This window comes from Peromyscus eremicus, chromosome 4 (genome assembly GCF_949786415.1).
Source record: "Peromyscus eremicus chromosome 4, PerEre_H2_v1, whole genome shotgun sequence".
Taxonomy (NCBI): domain Eukaryota; kingdom Metazoa; phylum Chordata; class Mammalia; order Rodentia; family Cricetidae; genus Peromyscus; species Peromyscus eremicus.
The window spans coordinates 137,365,057-137,387,386 of NC_081419.1; the positions used below are offsets into that span (position 1 = coordinate 137,365,057).

The window sequence follows — 22,330 nt, forward strand, 5'->3', positions numbered from 1 at the left end:
AGGCAGCCCCATCTGAAATATGTTGCATTTCTGCAGGCCAGGTAAATACCACAGAAGGAAGCCGACGATTGTATGTAGGTCCCAGCTGACCAAATGCTGTGTAATGCAATTAGGAATTCTGTAGATATATACTAGATTACCTTCCTTGGTAAATAGGGAGCTCCCAGAGCTCTTCAGCGAAGTGAGTGTTCACCTCCTTAAGGGGTACCGACCTCAGCTCCCTCCCCATACCCATGTGACCAAAGGACAGTGAAGATACACCTGCACATTGGTGCTGTCACATGTTCACTCAAACAAATCCAACAGGGTCCTGCTATTCTGCCTCACAGTTTTTGCCCCACAAATGCTTTTTTAAACTCACACCCCCAACCTCCAATCCACTGCTCTCCAAGTAGCTTCTCCCCATTCTCTTCAGATGCCCAATGCTGGCATTTTTTCAGGCCTGACCCCCATTCCTCTCTCCGCGTTCTCCGTATCTAGTTTACAACACCATTTTCAATCATACTTGAGGACTCGGGTTTCCGTTTTCTGTAGGTCCACCCACTGTGGGAGCTCCTGGACCAGACCTTACACCCTACTTACCCTTAGTTCTTAGACTGTCCCAACAAAAGCCGAGTTTATGGCTTAGAGCTCCCTGTCCCTCTGGTTTCATCTTCAGGTGTTGTCAGGGAGTCTCCCACCCTCACTCTGTTCTAAAACCGAGGTCTCCCCACTCTGTCACTTCCCTCTCCTTCCATATGCAACCTGTCAATCTCACCCCCTACCCTTCATTTCTTTCCACTCTGCATATCCTCCACTGTCATCCTGAGCTCGGCTGGACTCTGGCAGCAGCCCCTCTGTGGCTTCACTGTATTGGTGGTACTTTGCTTCAAGCGATTAGAAGGCTGCCTTCAGAACGGAAATCCGATGTCTCATTTTTTTATTCAAGTCTACGTCATTCTGTTCCACCAAGGTGAAAACAATGTCACTTGCAGCCTCGTCTCACATTGAGGACGCAAATGTGAATGGTACTTCACTAGTCCTCCCTTAGTGAGTGCTCCCACTAGGGAGCATGTGTTCTCCTTGTCCAACTTCCCACCTATTAATATTACCTTTAGAATAGTGTCCCATTGTCAGCCTATATTTATCATACAAAATGTTTCATCATCACATTTGTTAGGTACAGCATGCACTTTGCTGATTTACCACCCTCATTATGCTCTCCTGTCCCAGGCCCTTCAAACATACACACACTTATTGATAAATCTAGATTCCATATATAAGAAAACATGCCGGGCGGTGGTGGCGCACGCCTTTAATCCCAGCACTCGGGAGGCAGAGCCAGGCAGATCTCTGTGAGTTCGAGGCCAGCCTGGTCTACAGAGTGAGATCCAGGACAGGCTCTAAAACTTATGCAGAGAAATCCTGTATCGAAAAGACAAAACAAAAAACCATGAGTCTAGTTTAATTGCTTAACATGATCTCCAGCTCCATCCATTTTCCTGCAAAAAAAAAAAAAAAAAAAAAAAAAAAAAAAATTTTTTTTTTTCATTCTTTATGGCTGAATAAAATTCTACTGTATAGGCTAGAGATGGTCCACCAGGTGATGTCACTGCCACAGAAACCTGGTGAGCTGTCTGACACCTGGACTCATGTAAAGGTGGAAGGAGAGAAACAACTTCACAGTTGTTCTCTGATGTCCACGTGTACTATGGCGCACACATTCCTCACACATGCTAAGACACCCGCTCACTGTGTATGTGTATACTTCATTCATCCATTGATGGTGGTTTATGCTGATTCGTTAAATCTTGGCTTTTGTGAACGCTGCCACAAACATGGATGTACAGGTGTCTCTAAGGAGTGGTGATTGCTAGGTGTTTTTTGAGACAGGTTGTGTGTAACCCCAGAACTCACTGTGGGTACTTTTTGAGGAACCTCTATACTTATTTCCATAATGGGCAGCTTTTCCCTTTACTTTTTGTGGTGCAGGGTCTTGAACCCAGGGCCTCGTGCATGCTAGGCAAATGCTCTACCACTGGGCTACATCCCCTACTCTTAGCTTTTTCTTCTGAACTCAGTTCACACTCTACTTACCAGTAGACCTTTACCTTTCCACTGTGCAAACCTCTTCATGGAGGCAGGCAAGGCAGCTGACTGCTGGATAGCTCCTCCATGCTGCCTAAGGCAGGTGCACCTTTATACTTACCTGATTAACTGCTTGTCTTCTCACAAGGCCACTCCTCTGAGAGCAGGGACCGATCTAGTTATCCTGTTTCCTTCGGACTATATGCAATGCCTGGGCTGTTCTGAAATTTTTCTCAATGAACAAATGAATGTCCAAAAACCAGTAGCCGTTTGTTCTTTTTCAAAGATCATTCTCTTATCTTATTCAGGAAATAATCGTAAGTGAAATATTTTAAAATGAACATTTCTTTAACAGGGTTGAAGTTCAGTAATAGGAGAGGTATGTTTAAGCTCTAGCTTGCTTTTATTTTCTGTTCTGTGCTATATTCAACATAGCACAACAATTGTTATCACTACCGAGTTTAAGATGCAAGGCTGAGAAGACACATGAAAAAGCCGTTTGTACAGAAGAAAACCTTTTAATGCAACAGCAACACACAGTTCAGTAAAATCAGTTCAATTAACTTCAACATATTAACAAGAACAACAGAAAACAACGAAGAAGCCTGAGGGGCTGCTGTCGGGGAAAGGTCAGTTCCTGCTCAGACTGGAGGGACACTAATCTCAAGGAGGCCTCTCTTCCCATCCCAGGAGGAATTCGGGCTCTTTGAACAGCGTAGGTAGCTCCATACAGAAGGCAGCAGCACAGAGCCTCCAGGGTCAGGCTCTGCCTTCCCACAAAGGGCCTGGACTAAAGGCACTGGGGCTCAACACAGGACACTGTGCCAAGGACAGGGTGCAGACAGCAGCTGTACCCTTGGGGAGACGGCAGCCTTGGAGAACCAGCTCAACAGACTGCTCTGGGTGTAGGTAAGCCAGCATTTAGCCTGTCAACACTACCCTCCCAGCTCAGACTAACTGCAGACGCGTGCGGGTGTCTGGGGACACCACAAGGGCATCCATCAGTCTGCGGCACATCTGGGGCATGACAATTGCCAAGGACTTTGTTGATGAGGACCAGGCTGAAGCAAGGGGATGAGGCTGGGGCTGGACCTTCACACTTTAGCTCCAGTGGAGACCTTTCTGGAAATAACAACTGTCCTGTGCTTGTCTGTAATGGACGTAATTGGAACAAGCGAAGCTTCTCAGGTGAAGGCTGCTACCTCTCCAAGGGGCCAAAGTGGGGTTGCTTTTGCACTCCCGTAGGGGCATGCTGGGTATTGGGGGCAGATGCAGGGGAGGCCCCTAGCTTCCTTCTCTGGGAAGGTCGGGTAGAGGGTTCCTGTTGCCCTCTTGGGGTTCTAGTTCATGTTCTGGTTGACTTCCTGCCGTAACTTCTGTGCAGGGCCATTCCTGGGTTCGATTTGTAGGAGGCTGCTAATATCTGCAAGGCTGGATTTATAGTCCTATGAAAGAGAAAAGAAGAGTTGGGGAAGGGAGGAGGTGAGACCCACTGGAGTGGGAAAGCTGCTGAGGCAGGAGATGTTTTCAAACCCCAGACCAGAGCTGTCGCAGGGCTTGGAAGGACACAGTAAGCACTGCTTTGCTTGATACCGCAGGAGCCAGCACTGGCATGAATCTGACTACAGTTGGGTTTCTGAGCAGGGATCCTTTACCTTGAGTGCCTTGTAGGCTTGAGCCCGTCTGTAAAACGCTTTCACATTCTTTCCATCCAGCTTGAGGGCTTCTGTGCAGTCCTTTACTGCCTCCTTGTACTGTTTCAGGACCAGATGGCAGAGCGCTCTGATGTGGAAAGACCATTGCACAAGTTCAGTCCCTTGTGGGTCCCCTCAAGCAAGATGGAGGCAGTTGGGGATGACCTGATTTGCTGAGCACCCATTCTGTGCTGCTGTTTCTACCTCAATCCTCTAAAGTCTAGCCTCACCTCCCAAGATTTAGGTTTCTGTGTGTATGTTATTGTCACATGTGTGCTGGAGCCCATGGAGGCCAGAAAAAAAGTGTTAGATCCTCTGGAACTAGAGTTACAGGTGGCTGTGAGCTGCCATAAGGGTGCTGAGAACTGAAACTGGGTCCCCTGGAAGAGCAGCCAGTGCTCTTTAACTGCTGGCCATTTCTCCAGTTCCCTAGCCTTTTTTGAAGATGCAAAGGCTGTAAGAAGCTTCATAACTGGCTCAGGAGTCAGAGCTGGAGTTCAAACCAGTGGGTCTGCAGGAACCCAGAGCCTGACCTTGCATACTTCTGTCATTCACCACCCTGCATCAGGTTGTTTAAGCAAAGAAAAGTTCTCCAAACATTTTCCTCAACAGATGAAAAACTTACCCATTTTAAGAATAAATGCATGAATATTAAATACTAATGAACATTATGCTTGCTGACGTTTCAGGGGTAGAGTGTAAAGATGTAAGCAATTATGTTGTAACAATCAACAATAACATGGATTGGGCTAGAGATGGAGTCCAGAGCTCAGCACTCTTCTCTAAGCTCTTTGGCCTTGGTGCTGCTAGAAACCCATTAGCTCATTCTCCTAAAAATATTTTATTTTTGCCATAACTTGTAAGAATTTGTTTAAATACTGTCCTTTAAACAAATGTATCTGGGCTCCAGGTTTACTTCTCTTCGTTTATAATGTGCTCATTTGAAATGTGGTCTTGCCCCTTGGGTGGGGGTGCACTGCCAGGTGTCACACGGAGGGCCTCGTGCATGCTAGGCCAGCACTCTCCACTGACCTGTACTCCAGCCTGAGGTAGATTTTTGTGTTGTGTTTGTTTTTAAGTGGTGATGATGATTCCAGAGTTTATGGGGGGGGGACGGGACGGGACATGATCGTTTAGTTTAAGTGTGGGGAGAAGAGGTATCAGTCAATAAATAATGTTGGGTTGTCCAGGTGGGGCTTAAATACAAATTCTTCCTCTCTGTATTTTCAAATAAAGTTTTAGAAGAGCACAATTTCAAATGTAAAAACAGAACAATTGTGGAAGAGCCTACAAGCTGATTACCTCACAGTGTGGAAGGAAAACCCCACAGAAGTCATTAAGGATAAATTGGATAATTTTGTTTTTATAATAGTAAAACACCTTAGATAAAGAAGTTTGACTTTTCATGTTTATAGCAACTAACACAAGACCCTGGATGTGATACCCAGCGGGACCAGGAAAAAATTAACTAAAATTTATTAGCTACCATTTTCTTCCATCTTCACAGAAATTAAAATTTGAGACCTAGGTTTGTTACAGTTACAGGAAAAGAGACTCTTGGTAACTTCTTCAGAGTGCCTGGCAGTTACAGAGTTTGAGCTGTTGGTGTCTCTTGATCTGGCAGCCTCTTCCCCGGGGGAGTTCACTGCAGCATTCTGTACTTACCATGCTGGAAACAGTGAAAATACTTGCAGAAAGGGAATTGGTAAAACAAATGATGCCATATCCAACTGTATCCACTAAAAACAATGAGGGAAAATGAGTGGGTCAAGTTGACAGGCTTCCTTCTAGTGACTATCTTTGAAGAAAAGGACCAGACTTGGATGATGAAAATCACAGTGGGTATTTTCCACCTTTTGTTATGAGACATTTCAAAGTATGGGAAGTTGGAAACATGTAAGTAAGTACCTTGAACACCATATACTCAACATCTAAGCTGTCCAGTAGATACACAGTGCTGGGCTGCAGGCTTCCTTTACAAGCTAGCCTAACGAAGGAGGCACCCTGGTCCAGTCAGCTCGGAAAGTCACAGGAAACTCTTAAGAAGCAAAACCAAACCTGAGTGAGGTAAATCTACTTAATTTCTTACGCCATCTCCTGTGAACACAGTTCCCACAGTCCACTGAAGAAACACTAGCTGATCTCAGGAAGCCGCCTCGGCCCCTGCACAAGTGTTTCAGTGTGTGCACCAAAGCACCTCGCTACAATCTGAAACAGGCTTTAGTTTTAAATTTTCTCCAACTAAGCTGTCTATATGTACCTGATATGCGCATGCAGGTGCACATGCCATGGCATACATGTGGAGTCAGTACAGAACTGTGAAGTCAGTTTTCTTTCCACTCTTATTGAATGTGGGCTCTGGGGACCAGAATGCAGGTCACCAGACTTGTGTGGCGAGTACCTTTACCTGCATCTCACTGCCTGGAAACACGTTTTATCTTAAAAGTTTTTACTGAGGAACAAGGAAGTTCTATCAGATCAGGCTTTTTGAAAGGATTTATTGTTTTGTGTGCCTGCATGTGTTTATGTGCACCATGTGTGTAAGTACAGCTGCCCAGAGGCCAGAAGAGGGCACTGGATCCCAGGAATGGAAGTTATAGGGTGGCTGCGAATTGTCTGATATGGTGCGAACTACTCACGCTTGGCCATCTCCCCAGCTCCCAGAGGAAAGCTGTTCCAACTACACTACTGAATGCATGTCATGTGGGAATCAATGATCAGTGTGCGGAGGAGGCGGTGCCTCTTGTTGACTGTATCAAGCTTCTGACAACAGAAGCAATGGATTTCACTGGAGCCAGATTCCAGTGCTGCCGCCGCCATGTAAAGACTGCACCTTCATTTTCTCAGCTTTAAAAACCAGTAATACCGGCCTGTCACCTACACTGCTGAACATCAGTATAAAGCAGTGAGTACCACACAAGGGTGTGTGTGTGTGTGTGCCCTATCTCTAGTCACCTAAACTGCCGAACATCAGTATAGAGCAGTGAGTCCCACAAGAGGGGGAGGAGGGGTGCCCCCTGGCTCCTGAGCCTCCCCGCTCAGTGCTTCCCAAAAGCAGTTCCTGCTGCAGGCCCACTGGTCTGCACTCAGCCAGAATGCACTCTTTCTTCCTGCTCTAGCCAGACAATAGTTACTCCACTCACTGGGCTCTAGGCCAGAACTGTCAGAAACAAGTTGGTTAGACCAACCATGGGCAGAGGGCAGGTAACTGAAAGCTTAAAATTCTGGGATGAGGGCTAGGACAGACAGCAAAGACTACTGTTGAGCAGCTCTTTATGTCCCTACCCTTTATAGCTGCCACTATCAATACCTTGTTCACAGTTCTGAGGTAGGTGGGAATGCACATGACTTCCTGAAAAGGACCCAAACCCCTCCACAATCAGGAGTCTGTGGTAGGCAAGCACATATCCTCTGAGCTACATCCTCACCCCCGGAGCCCATGGGAGGCGAGCATCTCCCCACTGAGCTCCACCCCAGCCTTCAGAAAAGCCTTTGGAGAACCCCGAGGCCAGCAGCTGCGCAGAAGATACCTGTTGCTGTACGTGGCAGATTCCAGGCTACTACACAAGAGGCTTTCACTGTACTTCTCAATAGCTTTCTTATGGTTGCCCTTCTTTACAAGCTCATTGCCTTCTTCCTTCAGAACTCTGGCTCTCTCCACATCCCCAGCAGAAGGCACTAGACACAAATTCAGAAGAGGAAAAAACCATAGATCAGGTGCTCAAAGGAGATCAGTGAGATCTCTTCAGCAGCATCTCTTCCAAGTCAGGGACTGCCTGGGCGGCTGCAGACCACTCCTCCTGACAACTCAGTCCCTAATTAGTGGCTTTTAGTCAATTAAAGGTTTTCGTTAGAAGAGAATGGAGACTCACAAACACATTCACACATGCATAATATATACATGATGAAAAGCAAGCCAGGTTTACTTGTAGTACTGCCACTGGGTAGCTGGAATGTTCTGCACGACCCACTTAACTTCAGTACCTCCGTTTCCTCCCCAGTGTGAAGGGCTATGTCAGGATCAGATGTGAGAATAATACAGGCCAAAGTGGAGAACAGCCTACAAACTTAACGAGAAGCATCTAGTAAAGAAAGGCTGCGGCTTCTGGGCTTCAGAAAGGGGCTGAAGAGGCTTGTGTGATGTGCTGGGGAGCCTGTGAGTATCCACTTTCACCTGCCCTGAAGCTCTGCCCCAGCCCTTAAGGGGAGAGAGCAGAGAACAAGGTGAAACCCAAGCCGCTCACACTAGTGTGTGAAGGTCCTTGACTGTGTGGCTCCAGTCAACTGTCCCAGTCTCATTCCACAGCACCACATTTTAATCTTTAAGAACTACCATGGGGCCGGGCGGTGGTGGCGCACGCCTTTAGTCCCAGCACTCGGGAGGCAGAGCCAGGCGGATCTCTGTGAGTTCGAGGCCAGCCTGGGCTACCAAGTGAGTCCCAGGAAAGGCGCAAAGCTACACAGAGAAACCCTGTCTCGAAAAATCGAAAAAAAAAAAAAAAAAAAAGAACTACCATGGTAAAACACTCAGTATTTACAACCAGGGCACAGTTGCGGGAATAAAATCAGTGCCCAGACTCATCCCCTGCTTAGGAATTATTACTAGGACCGGAAGCCCTGTGGACCCTCCCCAACCCACCCACTCTTGAAAGACTATTCTAATTCTGTGGTTCCCCTTCCCTTAAGCTAACTATCTCAATCCATATAAACTACAGCTGTGGATACAAAAGCACCTATAAGCCACTTGTCATGGAGCGTCCTATAAAGAAGCAAGTACTTCCATATAGTCTCTTATGGCTTGGTTGCTGTCCCTCAACATTCTATTCCTGACATTTGTCTATGTTGACACATTTTCACTTCCAAAATTCCAGGAAGGATCTGTCCCCTCCTCTCGTCTGTGGAGACCTGGGTTATTTCTAGTTTTGTTTTGCTATCACAAAACATTTTGCAGTGACCACTCCTGTGCACAGGAGCATGAATTTCTAGAAGCAGCCCAGGAGGGTGGATGCATGCAGACTCAGTTCCACCTGGGCTCTGCAATCCATCCCCTGCAGTCATGTTTATCCATGCATTTCCCTTCTCCAGCTCCTTCCATTGCTTCTGCCCCCAATTTTCCTCCCTAATGACCTCATCCTTTAAGGTCCAGCTCAAGATATCACTTTTATCACATCCTTGTATGGGCCTTGTCTTGACCCCTCAATGTCAACTTCCCAAACACTAACAATTCCACAGCACCTGCTTTCCCTCCACATATCTTAAAACACCATCACCATAACTCCATTTCTCCCTAGACCAGGAGCTCCCTAAGGGTCAAGTTCTGTCCGCTGTCTCTACTGCATAGCACAGGGCCTGCACCACATGGCTCAGTGACTACAGAGGAACAAAATAAAAGCCGGTACCTTGAGGCCATCTAGTTCATTAGCCCTCTGTAATTTCCTTCTACGAGTGGACAACAACAATCAGGCCCCGACATGCTGTCTAGGGAGCTTCCTGCAGAGAGGAGCAATGCTGCCCTCTTCCACTATCTAAGAGCAACTTGTCCACAAAAGAGCTCTACCCCGTCCCTTCTGCACTCCCCGTCCAGACTCACGCTTGCTAGCCTGGGACAGTTCTCCTGGAACATTAGTGAGAGCTTCCCAGCAGACAATCCCCTGCTAAGGTTACCCAGCTGTCTGTCTGTCCTTATTCATTCTTCTCCAGGTTTACCCAGGACACGTGTTCTCAGGGAGGCATCACTTTCTAGTTATGGGGATGGTACCAGGGTGGGGGGAGGTGGAGTTGGGCGGGGGTGGGGGGTGGGTGCTGAGACGGTTATAAAACTTCATCTCTTAGTCACAGGAGCCTGTGACCAACCACACCAGGACACTGGGAAAATACAAGCTAAGTTATATAGAAGGAAGTATCTTTTAACTGGATTGAAAAACAAAAAAACTATTGAGTTGAGGGGCAGGTAAGAGTGGGATGGGGTTTTTGGCATGACATATATAATTATGAGCCAATACATTTCCTTATTATTTTGCCATGTTGGAAGTTTCTGTTCTTGCAATCAAAAACACACTCCAAGTACTGCTAGTGAGTGAGAACTAGCATTTGCACCCATGTCCCAGGCCAGGTTTACACATCTTATATCACTTAAGCCTTTATTGACGACTTCACATCCAGTCAAGGAGATAATCTCTAAGAAGCTGAGACCCTTTTATGATGTTTTTCACTTTATTTGTTTCCTAACAGCTACATGAGGCCAACTCTTGGAAGGCCACTCTAAACTTCTTAGATTGATTGACACTTGGAAAGAGCTCACCTCTGCTCTTTGTAGTTGTAGTTTCTTTGGATTTGTTTTTAGCTGTCTCTTTGTGATTCTCCGAAGGCATGGAATTCCATCTCTTCTGGGCTGAAACAGGCACCACAGGAATCGGGGGCAGCTTCAGGCGCCACTCAGGGCCAAGTGAGTCCATGAGAGCTCTAGTGATTCTGGAAGGAAAGGTTGAGGAGTTGCATGGGGTGTCTCCCCAGGTCAAGCTGTTCCTCTTTCACCCCAAGGGATGGAGGCTCCTTCAGAAGGCAGGGCATACTCCCCACCCCCACTATTTGTATTTCCCACATGCTCTAACAGATGAATGGGAGCCTACTACTCATCAACTCCTTCTCAGACCTGACACCACAGGACACTTTCCCTTAGCCTGGCTGCCAAACATGAATTTTAAGGCCCCCTGCTAGTTGTTAAAGATAAACTTTGCATACACACCCCCAAGAAAGGATCCCATTTAAAAAAAAAAAAAAAAAAAAAAAAAAAAAGCCGGGCAGTGGTGGCACCCCAGCACTTGGGAGCAGAGGCAGGTGAATATCTGTGAGTTCGAGGCCAGCCTGGTGTACAAAGTGAGTTCCAGGCCAGGCTCCAAAAGCTACACAGAGAAACCCTGTCTTGAAAAACAAAGGGGGAAAAATATATATATATAATATTTTCTCATTGAAAGTAGTTCAAAGCATACAAACACCTGTCACTTGCTTACTGTTCAGATTGGATTTTCTTGTAAGTGTCAATCAGCCCATTCAGCAATACTGAAATCTCAGTGGTTCCATTTGCAGGCTAATATGGCCTGTGGGCTCTGGCATTCTCCCTCCTCTCTATTTTTAGTGTGTGTCACATCCACTCCTGACCCCGAATGGCTGTGTGGCTCAGTGGTAGAGTGTCTGCCCAGCACAAACAAGGCACTAGGTTTGATCCTCAGCAAACGAGCTCCTTCTCCCTGACCTTATGCACATCTCCTCTGCATTACATAATTCCTTCCGTTTTCCATTCCTACTCTGGAGAGCTAGCTAACTCCTGCTTATTTAATTTTCAACTTAAAAATGGTGTTCTTTGCCCATGAGGTCCATGTTGTTAATAGAAATGGATTTCTGGCACTTAGTACATCACCTGGCTGCCACCAAGACACAGTAAGTATGCGTGCGCTACATGAGTGAATAAAACTCCTGCATCCTGTTCCTGTGTTACAAGACTAAAACCACACAGACAGAAACACAGCAAATTCACAGCCTCTCACTAGGCTTTGGAGCAGTGTTCTTGCTTGGCCCAGCTATTCCAATTCTTTGCAACCTCATTCCCTAATGTTTTTTTCAAAGCGTTCTCCCTTATTCCCCAAATAAAAACCTGGGTACTCGTGACGGTTAATCTTAATTGTCGGGGCTGGAGAGATAACTCAGTGTGTAAGAACACTGGTTTTTCAGGTTTCCAGCACCCACATGGTGGCTCATAACCATCTGTAATTCCAGTTCCAGGGCATCCCACATCCTCCTTTGACCTCTGAGGACACCAGGCATGCGCGTGGTACACATACAAACAGACAGCAAAACACTCATAAAAACAAACAAGCAAACAAAACCCTCAATTGTCAACTTGATAAGATCTGGAACCACCAAAGGGTCAAGCATCTGGGTAAGCCTACCCCTGAGGGGTTATCTCGATTAGGTTAACTGAGCAGGGAAGTCCACTCCTTCCCTGAGCTTGGGTCCTGGACTGCACACAATGGCAAAGCCAGCTGAGCATCAGCACTGACCACTCTGCTTCCTAACTGCAGATGAAATGTGAGCAGCTGCCTCAAGCTCCTGCTGCCTGCCATGATGGACTAGATCCTTTAACTGTGGGCCAGAATAAACCTTTGACCTTTAATTGTTTTTGTCGGGGTATACTATCACAGCACCAGGAAGGTAGTTAAGATACTGTTCAAGCGTCCCTACTTCTTTCCTGTCACACAGAGCCAACCTGTTCCGTGTAAGCTCTGGGCCCCATCCATCCCTGCCTCTTTCAGGGACCGCACCTGGGCAGCATCTTTCTCCCAAGTGACTGACTCCACACTAAAGTCCCTTCAACTCGCTCACGTATAAAACTCTCCTGGACACCCCTTACCACTCCAGCTACACTCCCGTCTCCCTTCACAACCTGCCTTCTGCTTCTGACCTCACTGAATTGCTGCTCTCAGCCCCACTAGTGACTTCACTATGAAAAGCATTCTCTGGCCTCTCTTCTGTCCTGGAGAACGTGTGCTGGCCACTCCCGTACTTAACGCTGCATAACTACATTGAACCTGTGCAATACTGACTAGTACTCCCTTGGAGGCCAAGAGCTGCGTAAGGACAGAGAGTTACGTCTCACCCAGCAGGTCCTTGTGCAAAGTCTGGCACAAAACTAGTAGTTTAGTGAATGACAAAAAGACTCCAAGAGAAAACTGGGTGTTGACACAAGCCAACCAAGAAACCAAACACAGACCATATTACACTGTTTGGTGCTTGGCTTTCTAGCAGTCCACATGAACGGGAATCCTGATCAAATACACAAACAAAAGATAAAGAAAAATCTAGCCATGGCTCAGGAGACCAGAATCCCACCTAGCAGAATTCTAGCTCCACGTGTTTCTTACTCTCCAGTTAGAGTTAGCACTCTGAACACGAGTGGGGTCTGAATCTCTTTTCAATTTTGCTATCCTCCACTGAGCCTCCTATACTTTAGAGAGCTCAATAAATATTAGTGTGCGAATGAATGTGCACATGCAGACAAAAACCATCAATCTCAGTAATTCTGACTTAGAAAAATCCACTTTACTATTTTTAATTAAGTGTATGTGTGTGAGTCAGTCCATGGGAGCTTGAGTGCCCATGGATGCATCAGATCACTTTGGAACTAGAATTACAGATGGTTGTGAGCTGTCCAAAGTAGATGCTAAGAATCGAACTCAGGTCCCCTGCAAAAGCAACAAGCACTCCTAACTGCCGAGCCATCTCTTTAACTCCAGTTATATATTACGTAATCTGCTAAATACAGCAGCAGATTCTTATATACTTAGTTGAACATACTAAGAGTTTTCAAGTCTCTGTGGCCAGCCTAGTCTATATAGTGAGTTCCAGGACAGCCAGAGCTACATAGTAAGACCCTGTCTACAAAACAAACAAACAAGACTTTCCTAAGTCAACAGGGCTAGAGATGCTCGTCATGTAAGCATTAGGGCCTGATTCTGATTATCGAGCACTTGAATAAAAGCTGCACATGATAGTGTATGCCCATAATAATCTGGGAGAAGCAGACAGGGGGGTCTCTGGAGGTTGCTGGCCAGTTAGTTTAGCCAAACTGATGTGCTCTGTCAATGAGAGACTGTTAAAAAAATAAGGTTGGGAGTGATAAAGGAAGACACCCAACATCAACCTATGGCCTCTACATGTATACATGAATGAATGAATGAACGAACGAACACACACACACACACACACACACACACACACACACACACACACACAGTTTTTCAAGCACAGTCAAAGGGATCACACTCAGAAAACAACTAAAGCAACAGCCCAGGCCTTCATATCAAGGGTACTGGTTCCAAGTTCCATGGAGAAGTTCTGTAGCACACTGGGCTCACCTGTTGATGCCTTCCAGGGCTGATGCCACACTGTTATCAATTTGCAGCACAGTCTTATAGTCGACATAGGCCAGGGGGTACTTCTCCAGGGCTTCATATGCTGATGCTCTTCGCAGCAAGGGCTTGATGCTGAAGGGAACCAAGGCCAGCGCTCTAGAACAGGATGCAAAAATGTCACCTATCTGCTAGGTAGAGAATTCTCAACTTAGACTGAATTGGGAAGGGAAAGAAGGCAGAGAACCACTAGTGAAATGTATGTGCACGTGTATCAATTTTTATGTCCCCCACCCAAATGAAGAAGAGGAGTCTCAGAGTTTTCATGTGGACATGTTTCCACACTGTGGTCCAGCAGCAGTAACAAACAGGCCCTGGGGTAAGCTCGCATTCTATCCATACTGCCACTAGCCACGGGACCCCAGGCAAATCACCTTATCATCCCAGTCTTTGGCAACTCATTCTGCTCTGGGAAGGAGGCTAAACTTACTGTCAGAGTGAGTACCCTGGTAAAGAGAAAAAACTAGCACAGGCTCCATGAGCACACCTCTCTCCCTGTTCCTCCTATGCATGTAAAAGAGCATCACATCTAGATTAGCCAGAAGAACCCAGTTGGCAGATGTATGCTGGCTTAGCCATGATGAACAAAGGCTAGCTGGAAGAACAGGACAGGAAAAACCCTTCAATGTCCTGTACAACTGTTACTGACAGACTGTCCTTTCTTCCTCTCTTTTGCCTCCTATGCCCTGCTCCTTTTGAGACAGGCTCTCATTATGTAGCCTTGGCTGGCCTGGAACTCATTATATAGAACAGGCTAACCTTGATCTCACAAAGATCTGCCCGCCTCTGCCTACTGAACACTGGATTAAAGGTGTGCCTGACCATCTCCGCTCCTTTAGACAATCAGTTAACACTTATCCCCGCTCCTTTCCTTCCTCTTACCCTTCACATCATCATCCCTGGAAAACACCCGAGCAAGTCAGTTGTTCTAACTGTGTCTCACCCCACGTATCTAACTTCCTATCCTACACCATTCTCAGAGCACTGCCAAAACTCTAAGACAACAAGGACCCAGTGGGGCCTGTCACTCTAAATGGCCTGATAACATTTAGTGACACTTTCTGAGATCTGTCACAGAGGGAAATGGTGGGATTCTCCCAAAGCAGAAACCTGGCTTGCTCTTGGGAAACCCTCGGCACTTCAGAGTCTCCCCGGGCCACTTACGAAGTGCAATCTTTGATGCAGTCTGTGCAGTTCCCATCCTTCAAGTAGCATGCTGCACGGTTGGAGTACAGAACGCTTTCTTCTTCGGGGTCTGCAGAACCTGCCCAGATGGAGGCAGGAAGAGCAAGAAGGTCGTGAGTTGGGAGATAGAGGTCAGAGGACATAGGGATGCACCTCACACCTGGAGCTCACAAGGCTCGGGAAATCGCAGCACAGTACTGTAGTCTAACCAGGCTTCTATCAGGCAGGATAGCACATTTGCCGTTCTTGCCAAGACTGGGGAATTGAGATTTCTGGCCTTCATAGGAACCTTATTTATTCCTCATTTAAGCACTGAACTTGGTACCGATGTAAAGATAAACATGAAACAGTTGGCTTCTGCCTCAGAGAAAGCAATGCTTTAATTACTTGGTGCGTGGCTAACTTTATTACAGAAAGCATGGGGCACTCAGTGGAAAAACACAAGGAAAAGGACAGTAATAAATGCCTGACAGCGGGAGGTGCCCAGAGTTGGAGGGAAATGCAAGGTAGAGAGCAGTTAGTGAAGTCAGAAAAGACTTCACTAGAGAAGTCTGCCAGGACTCCGGGCAACTCAAGCGAACTACCCCAAAGGACAATTATTATTAGTCATTTCTCTAAAGTCACTGCTTACTCTCAGCAGTCCTGGAAGCTGAAATCTCTCACTGTGACTATCACCATTTTTATTTCTTAAAATGTACTTTGTGTGTGTGCATGTGCCCAAGGAGGTCAGAGGACAACTTGAAGGAGTCAGTTCTCTCCTTCCACCACGAGGGTCCGAGGAACAGAACTCATATCACAGGTGTGGCAGCAAGTGCCTTTACCTGCTGAGCCACCTCATAGACCCCAATTTTCACTTTACAAATACTTTTATTAATTTGAGTATCGTTAAACATATTTTGGCTGTATTAGTGCCCCTCACCTCCTAGACTCACCCCCACCTCCATGCTCCCCAACTTTGTGCTCTCTTTTTTTAACCGCTGATCTTCATTTCAGAAGAAATTTTCAACTACATTTTACTCGCTAGCTGGGTCATAAAACAACACAAAGCACAGAAAAAAAAAAATTAGTGCTGACCAAGTAACTCCTGGGCATATAGTCCAAAGGTCTTACTGAAAAATTCTATTTAGACATTAAACTGTCTAATACTCAGTATCCACCACTTTAGCAAAATCAGTTGTTCCCACCCTAGCCCCCTTTTTTGAGTCAGGTCTCACGGTTCAGGTTGACACTAAGGCAGTTCTCCTGCCTCAGTTTCCCAAAGTACTGGGGCTACAAGAGTCATGTCATTACACCTAGTTTCTTCTCCTTCCTTCCTTCCTTCCTAATTCAAAACCAATTGTTGATGTGGTGGCATATGCCTTTAATCTCAGTGCTCCTGAGTCAGAGGCAGGAGGATTTCCATCTTTCCATGTGGACCTTCCAACAGCGTTCTTGCTCCAGCCTCTGGAGTGCTAGGACAACAGGTGGGCACCACCACACCCTCACTCATTCATTTATTTATTCCAGAGCAAGGTCTCACTGTGTAGGCCTAACTGGCCTGGAAGCTGCTACACAGACCAGCTGGCCTTCATTTTATTTTTGAAATGGCTAAAGCTCCATCCATTCTCATCCTTGTCCCTCTGCTCCCTCTCCCCGGAGGCCAGCACAATCCTCAAGCCGCTGTGTGAATTCTCAAGCACTGCCCATTTTAGTATACACCATTAACAGTAAGGTACAGACAGTATCTTTAAGTGGGTTCCCCAGGGGCATCACATTGCAACTTGCTTCAGGAAGTATGATACCATGTTGCCACTTGATCTCCTTCATTCAATACTAACAAGAATAAACATAATAAATTTATACCCCTTTTCCTCTTCTCTTGGGTCAGAAAATACACAGGTAAGGTAAATAAATACATCTTTGACATAAGGAACAAGTACAAGCACTTAAAAACCAGTAATCCATTTTAAGTCGCCAAAGCACAGAGCTGCACACAAACAGCAGGGCTATGCTGGGAAGGTTCTCAGAACCTCAAATCCAGCTGAGGGTCCTATACAATTCACTCAACCCTCCTGAGCACTTGGGTGCATCCACATTCGAAGGCTTCCCTGAGCTCCTCTTTAAAAAAAAAAGTTTTTATTTTATGTGCATTGGTGTTTTGCCTGCATATATGTCTGTGTGAGGCTGTCAGTGTCAGGCCCCCTAGAACTGGAGTTACAGTGTGACCCTCCATGTGGGTCCTGGAAATTGAACCTGGGTCCTCTGAAAGAGCAGTCAGTGCTCTTAACTGCTGAGCCATCTCTCTAGCTCCAGTGTGCCCCCCCCCCTCTTAAGGCCAAGAAGACTGATCTGAGAAGTCAAGAGAATTACCTACATAATCACACAGAAAATCAGTAGTAGGATCAGAACAAAAATCTGGTAAATTTAAACACCAGGGTAACTATTCTAAGGAGTCTCGAATAAACTCTCGAAAAAACGTAGCTTTTCTGGGCCAACAGTGATTACATTTATTCCGGGAAGGGGGTTGTGAGTCAAAGAAGCTAACAACTTCAGAGTCCTCAGCAACTTCATGACGTGAGACCGACATAATGTGAGAAGTCCAAGAGGGTTTCCAGGGAGAAAAACAGGGGAGCTTGAAATTATAAAAACTTTAAACAAAAAGGAGGAAGCACTGCTCTTGCAGAGGACCTGAGTCCAGTTCTCACCACCCACATCAGGCAGCTCACAAGTTTAACTCCAGCTCTAGGGGAAGGATGCTTCATGCACATTAGCCCCCACCCCATACCTATGATTACAAATAAAAAAATAAACTAAAAAAAAACCTGGACTCAGAAATCAGACAAATCTATATTCAAATCCTGGGTCTGACATCCTCACCGTGCAATCCTAGTTAGGCAATTAATTCTTCAGAATTCCTCATTTACAAGTGTTTAATTGATTTGATCGTAATGAAGATAAACAATGATAATATCTAGCACACGGAAAAACACTCAAGAAATGCTATCAAGAAAATGAGAATGAAGACTTAAGAGAAAATGAGATTCAAGGATATCCTCAAGTCAAAGCTTCTGGAACTTTGGGAAAAGCCTAGGAGAATCGATAATACGCCGTTCCTCTGTTTCAAGCTCTTCCAATTAGGGGATACGATCTTAACTCTTTGGAGGGCTTAAACCACCTACACAATAAGGCTTTATCTACTTCATGTTTTAAACATTCTCGTTAGTAGTTCATACTGTTTAGTCTATCTGGATCCTTTCCAATGGTTCCCTACACGTGGAATGCTCAGTGCCTAAAGCATTAGACGCCCAGCATCTCATGGACATCACCTCAAATATCTCTTGAGAAGTTGTTCGTGACTTCCTTCCTAAGGGATCCAAATCTATCACATTACCTTGTCTTAATAGCTCTAATCTCAGAGGTCTCGTTTACTTATTCACAAACATAAGACAACTGCCCCCATGAAGTTCGACCCTTGAAAAGACCCCATCGAGCCACAGTCAGTCAGTATACAAAAGGTGCTCAACTGCATTGTAAAATTTATAGATGTGAGGAGGACCGCTATATCAAGGGTCAGAGGGAGGCCTGAGTAATTTAAGATACAGGCCAAGAGGACAATTAAAAAAGCAGGCAGAAGAGCCAAATAAGTTTTCCATAGGATGCTAAAGTGACGAAGATGTGGAAGCGTGATAAGAGGGCCTGGTGCGGCGGTTGGCCTGGGAAAAGACCCAGAACACTAGGTCAACCTGAGGCCTGGGCGCCGATGCGGGTGCATGACGCCTGCAGGCCTGGAGGGGAAACGAGGGGCAGGTTCCTACCTCGCGCCTGCAGCAGCCGCAGCGCGCGCTCGTACAGCGCCGAGGCCTCGGCGTACTGGCCGTTGCGGAAACTCTGGTTGCCGGCAGCGCGGAGCTCTTCCACAGAGTCTGAGAGTTTGGGGGCCATCCCGGGAGACCGGCAAACAGGGACCACCTCCGTTCCCCGCAGAGGAGTGCGCAACAGCTTCCGGGCGGAAGCGGCGGCTGCGTGCCCTTAAGGCCCGCAGCCGACTGGTCTGGGGGTGGGGGCGGAGCTAGATGGGGGTCGCAGCTAGGCGGCAAGGGACGGGAGGAAGCGCGGGATCAAGCCCTGCGAGGGCCTGGTGTGGCGGTTGGATGCTGGGAAAGGAAAACCCGAAGGCTGAGCCAACTTGAGGCTCGGTGCGGGGATGCAGGTGGAGGACGCAAGCCCGGAGGGGGGAAACGCGGGGCGGGTTCCTACCTCGCGCCTGCAGCAGCCGCAGTGCGCGCTCGTACAGCGCCGAGGCCTCGCCATACTGGCCATTGCGGAAGTTCTGGTTGCCGGCAGCGCGGAGCTGTTCCACAGAGTCTGAGACTTTGGGGGCCATCCCCGGGAGGGCCGGTAAGCAGGGACCAACTCCGCTCCCAGCTAGCTAGTGCGCAACAGCTTCCGGAGGGAAGCTGAGGCTGCGTGCCTTTAAGACCGGCTGCTGACTGGGCCCGAGGGGCGGGGCCAGACGGGGTGGGGCTAGGTGGCCGGGGGCGGGCGGAAGCGTGGGCTCAAGCCCTTAGGTCTGGCTGCTCATTGTTCTCCAGGGGTGGGGCTAGAAGGGGCGGGGCCTTCGAGTACCTAGGCCCTCTGCGCGTGCTCAGTCTGGAATTTGTGGTCCACCGGTTTGAAGAGGGCGATGCTCCACGTTTCTTTCGGGGTAGCGGTGGCGACCGTGACTGAATCTCAGAAGGAGCCGGATTGTCATCCCTTGTGAGGCTCACAGTCCGGGGGGGCCTGGGAAACGATCCACAACCAAAAGAAGATGCATTTTTCGTCAAGAGATTAATATTATGAAGAAGCGAAGCGCGGGGTGATGCAAATTTATGGAAGGCTAAGGCAGCCGGCTCACGGCAACCAAGAGTACTTCACGGTCTACACAGTGAGACTGGTGAAACAGAAGACCATACAAAAGAATACAATGCAGTCCTCCCCCCCTCAAAAATAAAAAAGAATCAACAAAATCCAAAGCAGCTGGGTTTGGTGGCTCAGGTCTGAAATTCTACCACGTGGGAGGCTAAGGCCAATGTAAGTGAGCTCCTGTTTTAAAACAAAACCAAGAAAACACAAAATTATGTTATAGGAAATAACGTCGAGGCTGTTAGACACGAGCAGGCTGAGGAAAGCCTCTGAGAGTAACTAATTGAGCTGAAACCTGAGATGTAAGGCGTAGGATTCCAGAGAGCTGCAAAGTACCTGGCATCTTATGGGCCATAAAATTTATTTAATGAGTGAATGCAAATGAATCAAGCTCTTCCATTGAGGTTGACTTCACTTTAAAACAATAGTTTTTAGTAGGTGTGGTGGGAATACCTACCTGTAATCATGTAGTATGGAGGCTGCAACAGGAATATCAGGAATACCAGGCCAGTCAGGGCTACAACAGTGAGACAAACAAACCAATATATGCTAATTAAAAGTTAAAACAACAAAACTGCTAGTAAGCAAAACACCCCAGATTTGATCCATCATGGTGGCACATGCTCCCAGCACTTGGGGGGCAGAGACAGGCGCAGGCAGGTAGGTCTCTGGTCTACATAGCGAGTTACAAGCCACCCACAGATGTATATGAGATGCTACCTGAGACAAATCCCTACAAACAAACAAACCCAAAACAAAACAAAACAAAAAACCCCAAACCTCACAAAACAAATGTGAGGGCGCAGAGAAGAAACCACAGAAATCTGTGAGCTTTGCTTTATCCGCCAACAACTCTTTAGACCAGCTTGAGCTGAGCCTAGACTGGCATTTTGGACCAAGTCAGTGGGTCTGCTGTTTCTGGGGGTGTGTCAGGTCCAAAGGGAACCCCCAATCCCCCCTCCTCCCCAAAAGGGCAGGCCTACTGACTAGGTCCAAGATGACAGTCTAGGCTCAGCTTATGTTGAATATTGACAGAGTAAACAAAAGAATTACTGGCCCGTAGACTGGTATATTCCTCTGGAACCTGTGAAACAGAGTTTCTGTCTACCAAAAGGTGCCACTTAGTATCTTCCCTTGCCTGTGGCAAAGGATACTATGGCTCTCTGTTGACACATAGCTGTGGTTACACATCAAAGCCCATGCTAACCTCCAGGCTCCTTGGGTCCTTGCTAGCATCCTGGCCCTTCTTTCCTCCACTATGCTAGCTCCCAGGCTGTTCTAGATTCAGCTAGCTCACTCCCCTCCACAGCAGCTCTGCTTTCTAGTTATGGCAAGTTTGTTTATTTATTTTACCCCACCCGCAATTTTTTCTGCTTCCGAGAAATAGTCCTAGCCACTCTGCTTTTTCTCTCTGCTCTGGATTCTTTCAGATGCTTCTGGCTGTTCTTTTTTTTTTTTTTTTTAAATTTTTTACTTCAGATTTTATCTGTGTAAAACAACCATCTGTCACACTCACAAATTCTGTGGATTGGGACGTTAGGCAATGCACAGTGAGGGTAGATTGTCTTCTCTCAGTGACATCTGAGGTTTCAGCTGGGAGACACCAAAGCTGGAAGCTACAATAATCTAAACGCTGGTTAAGGCCCTTGGCTGATGCTGAGGGATAAGCTTCCAGTTTGCATGTAGGTCTTTGCTTGAATCACTTTGGGCTTCTAACAGCATGCCACCAAGCCCGACGTCCTGATTTCAACCTCCAGGACCTACATGGTAGGAAAGAACTGACTCCTACAAATGGTCCTCTGATGGCTGTAATTTAGAAACGGTGGCAAGGAGTCACACCATACAACGGGGCCCACTTGGGAGGTTTGTTGAGGGTAGGGGAGAGAAGGGGTAGAGAAGGGGGCAGAGACCGGTTCCCGGGGGCGAGAGCGAAGGAGGAGAAAGAGAAAGAGCTGGCTGTTCTTATCTACAATAAAAACCTCCCCAACCATGGACCGGACATTTCGGTGTTTTTTGTTTTGTTCAATTTTTTTTGTTTTTTTTGTTTTTTTGGTTTTCGAGACAGGGTTTCTCTGTGTAGCTTTGCGCCTTTTCCTGGAACTCACTTGGTAGCCCAGGCTGGCCTCGAACTCACAGAGATCCGCCTGGCTCTGCCTCCCGAGTGCTGGGATTAAAGGCGTGCGCCACCACCGCCCGGCGTTTTGTTCAATTTTTTTACTGCACTCTAGCTTACAGGGTGCTTGGAGCTTTTCCCTAAAAAGAACTCAATTTTTATAAAGCCCACGCTTTGCTAATAGCCTCGCTACAGGAGAAATGGGGGAACCCTTAGGCAATCGGGCATAAAGTACTCAGTCCAAAGGCAAGTCAAGGGGAGGGTGTCGCTAACGCTCGAGCCACCAGAGGCCGCCCGAGAGGCGCCTCTTCGGTTTCGGGCTTCTATAGCTGCGCGCCACAGTACCACGTGACCCACGTCGCTCAGCGGCCCCCCCCCCCCCCGCCGCTTCCGGTAGGGGCGGAAAGCGGAAGTGTGGGAGG

General features: G+C 47.1%; 1 protein-coding gene across 2 annotated transcripts; it reads right to left on the bottom strand.

Annotated features, from left to right (window-relative positions):
• Positions 1–2,565: 2,565 nt before the first annotated feature.
• Tomm34 (translocase of outer mitochondrial membrane 34) lies at positions 2,566–19,397 on the bottom strand. 2 transcript variants are annotated; one of them, XM_059261871.1, is made up of 7 exons: positions 19,148–19,397; positions 14,891–14,990; positions 13,673–13,825; positions 10,063–10,232; positions 7,292–7,439; positions 3,723–3,849; positions 2,566–3,512 (listed from the first exon to the last, which is right to left on the bottom strand). In XM_059261871.1, exons 1-7 carry the CDS (start codon positions 19,272–19,274, stop codon positions 3,408–3,410), a joined length of 930 nt encoding a protein of 309 aa, XP_059117854.1. In that variant the 5' UTR covers positions 19,275–19,397; the 3' UTR covers positions 2,566–3,407. The 2 variants fall into 2 exon arrangements, with proteins under 2 accessions (XP_059117854.1, XP_059117853.1); XM_059261870.1 differs by having other exon boundaries at positions 18,706–19,222.
• Between the last annotated feature and the right edge of the window lie 2,933 nt (positions 19,398–22,330).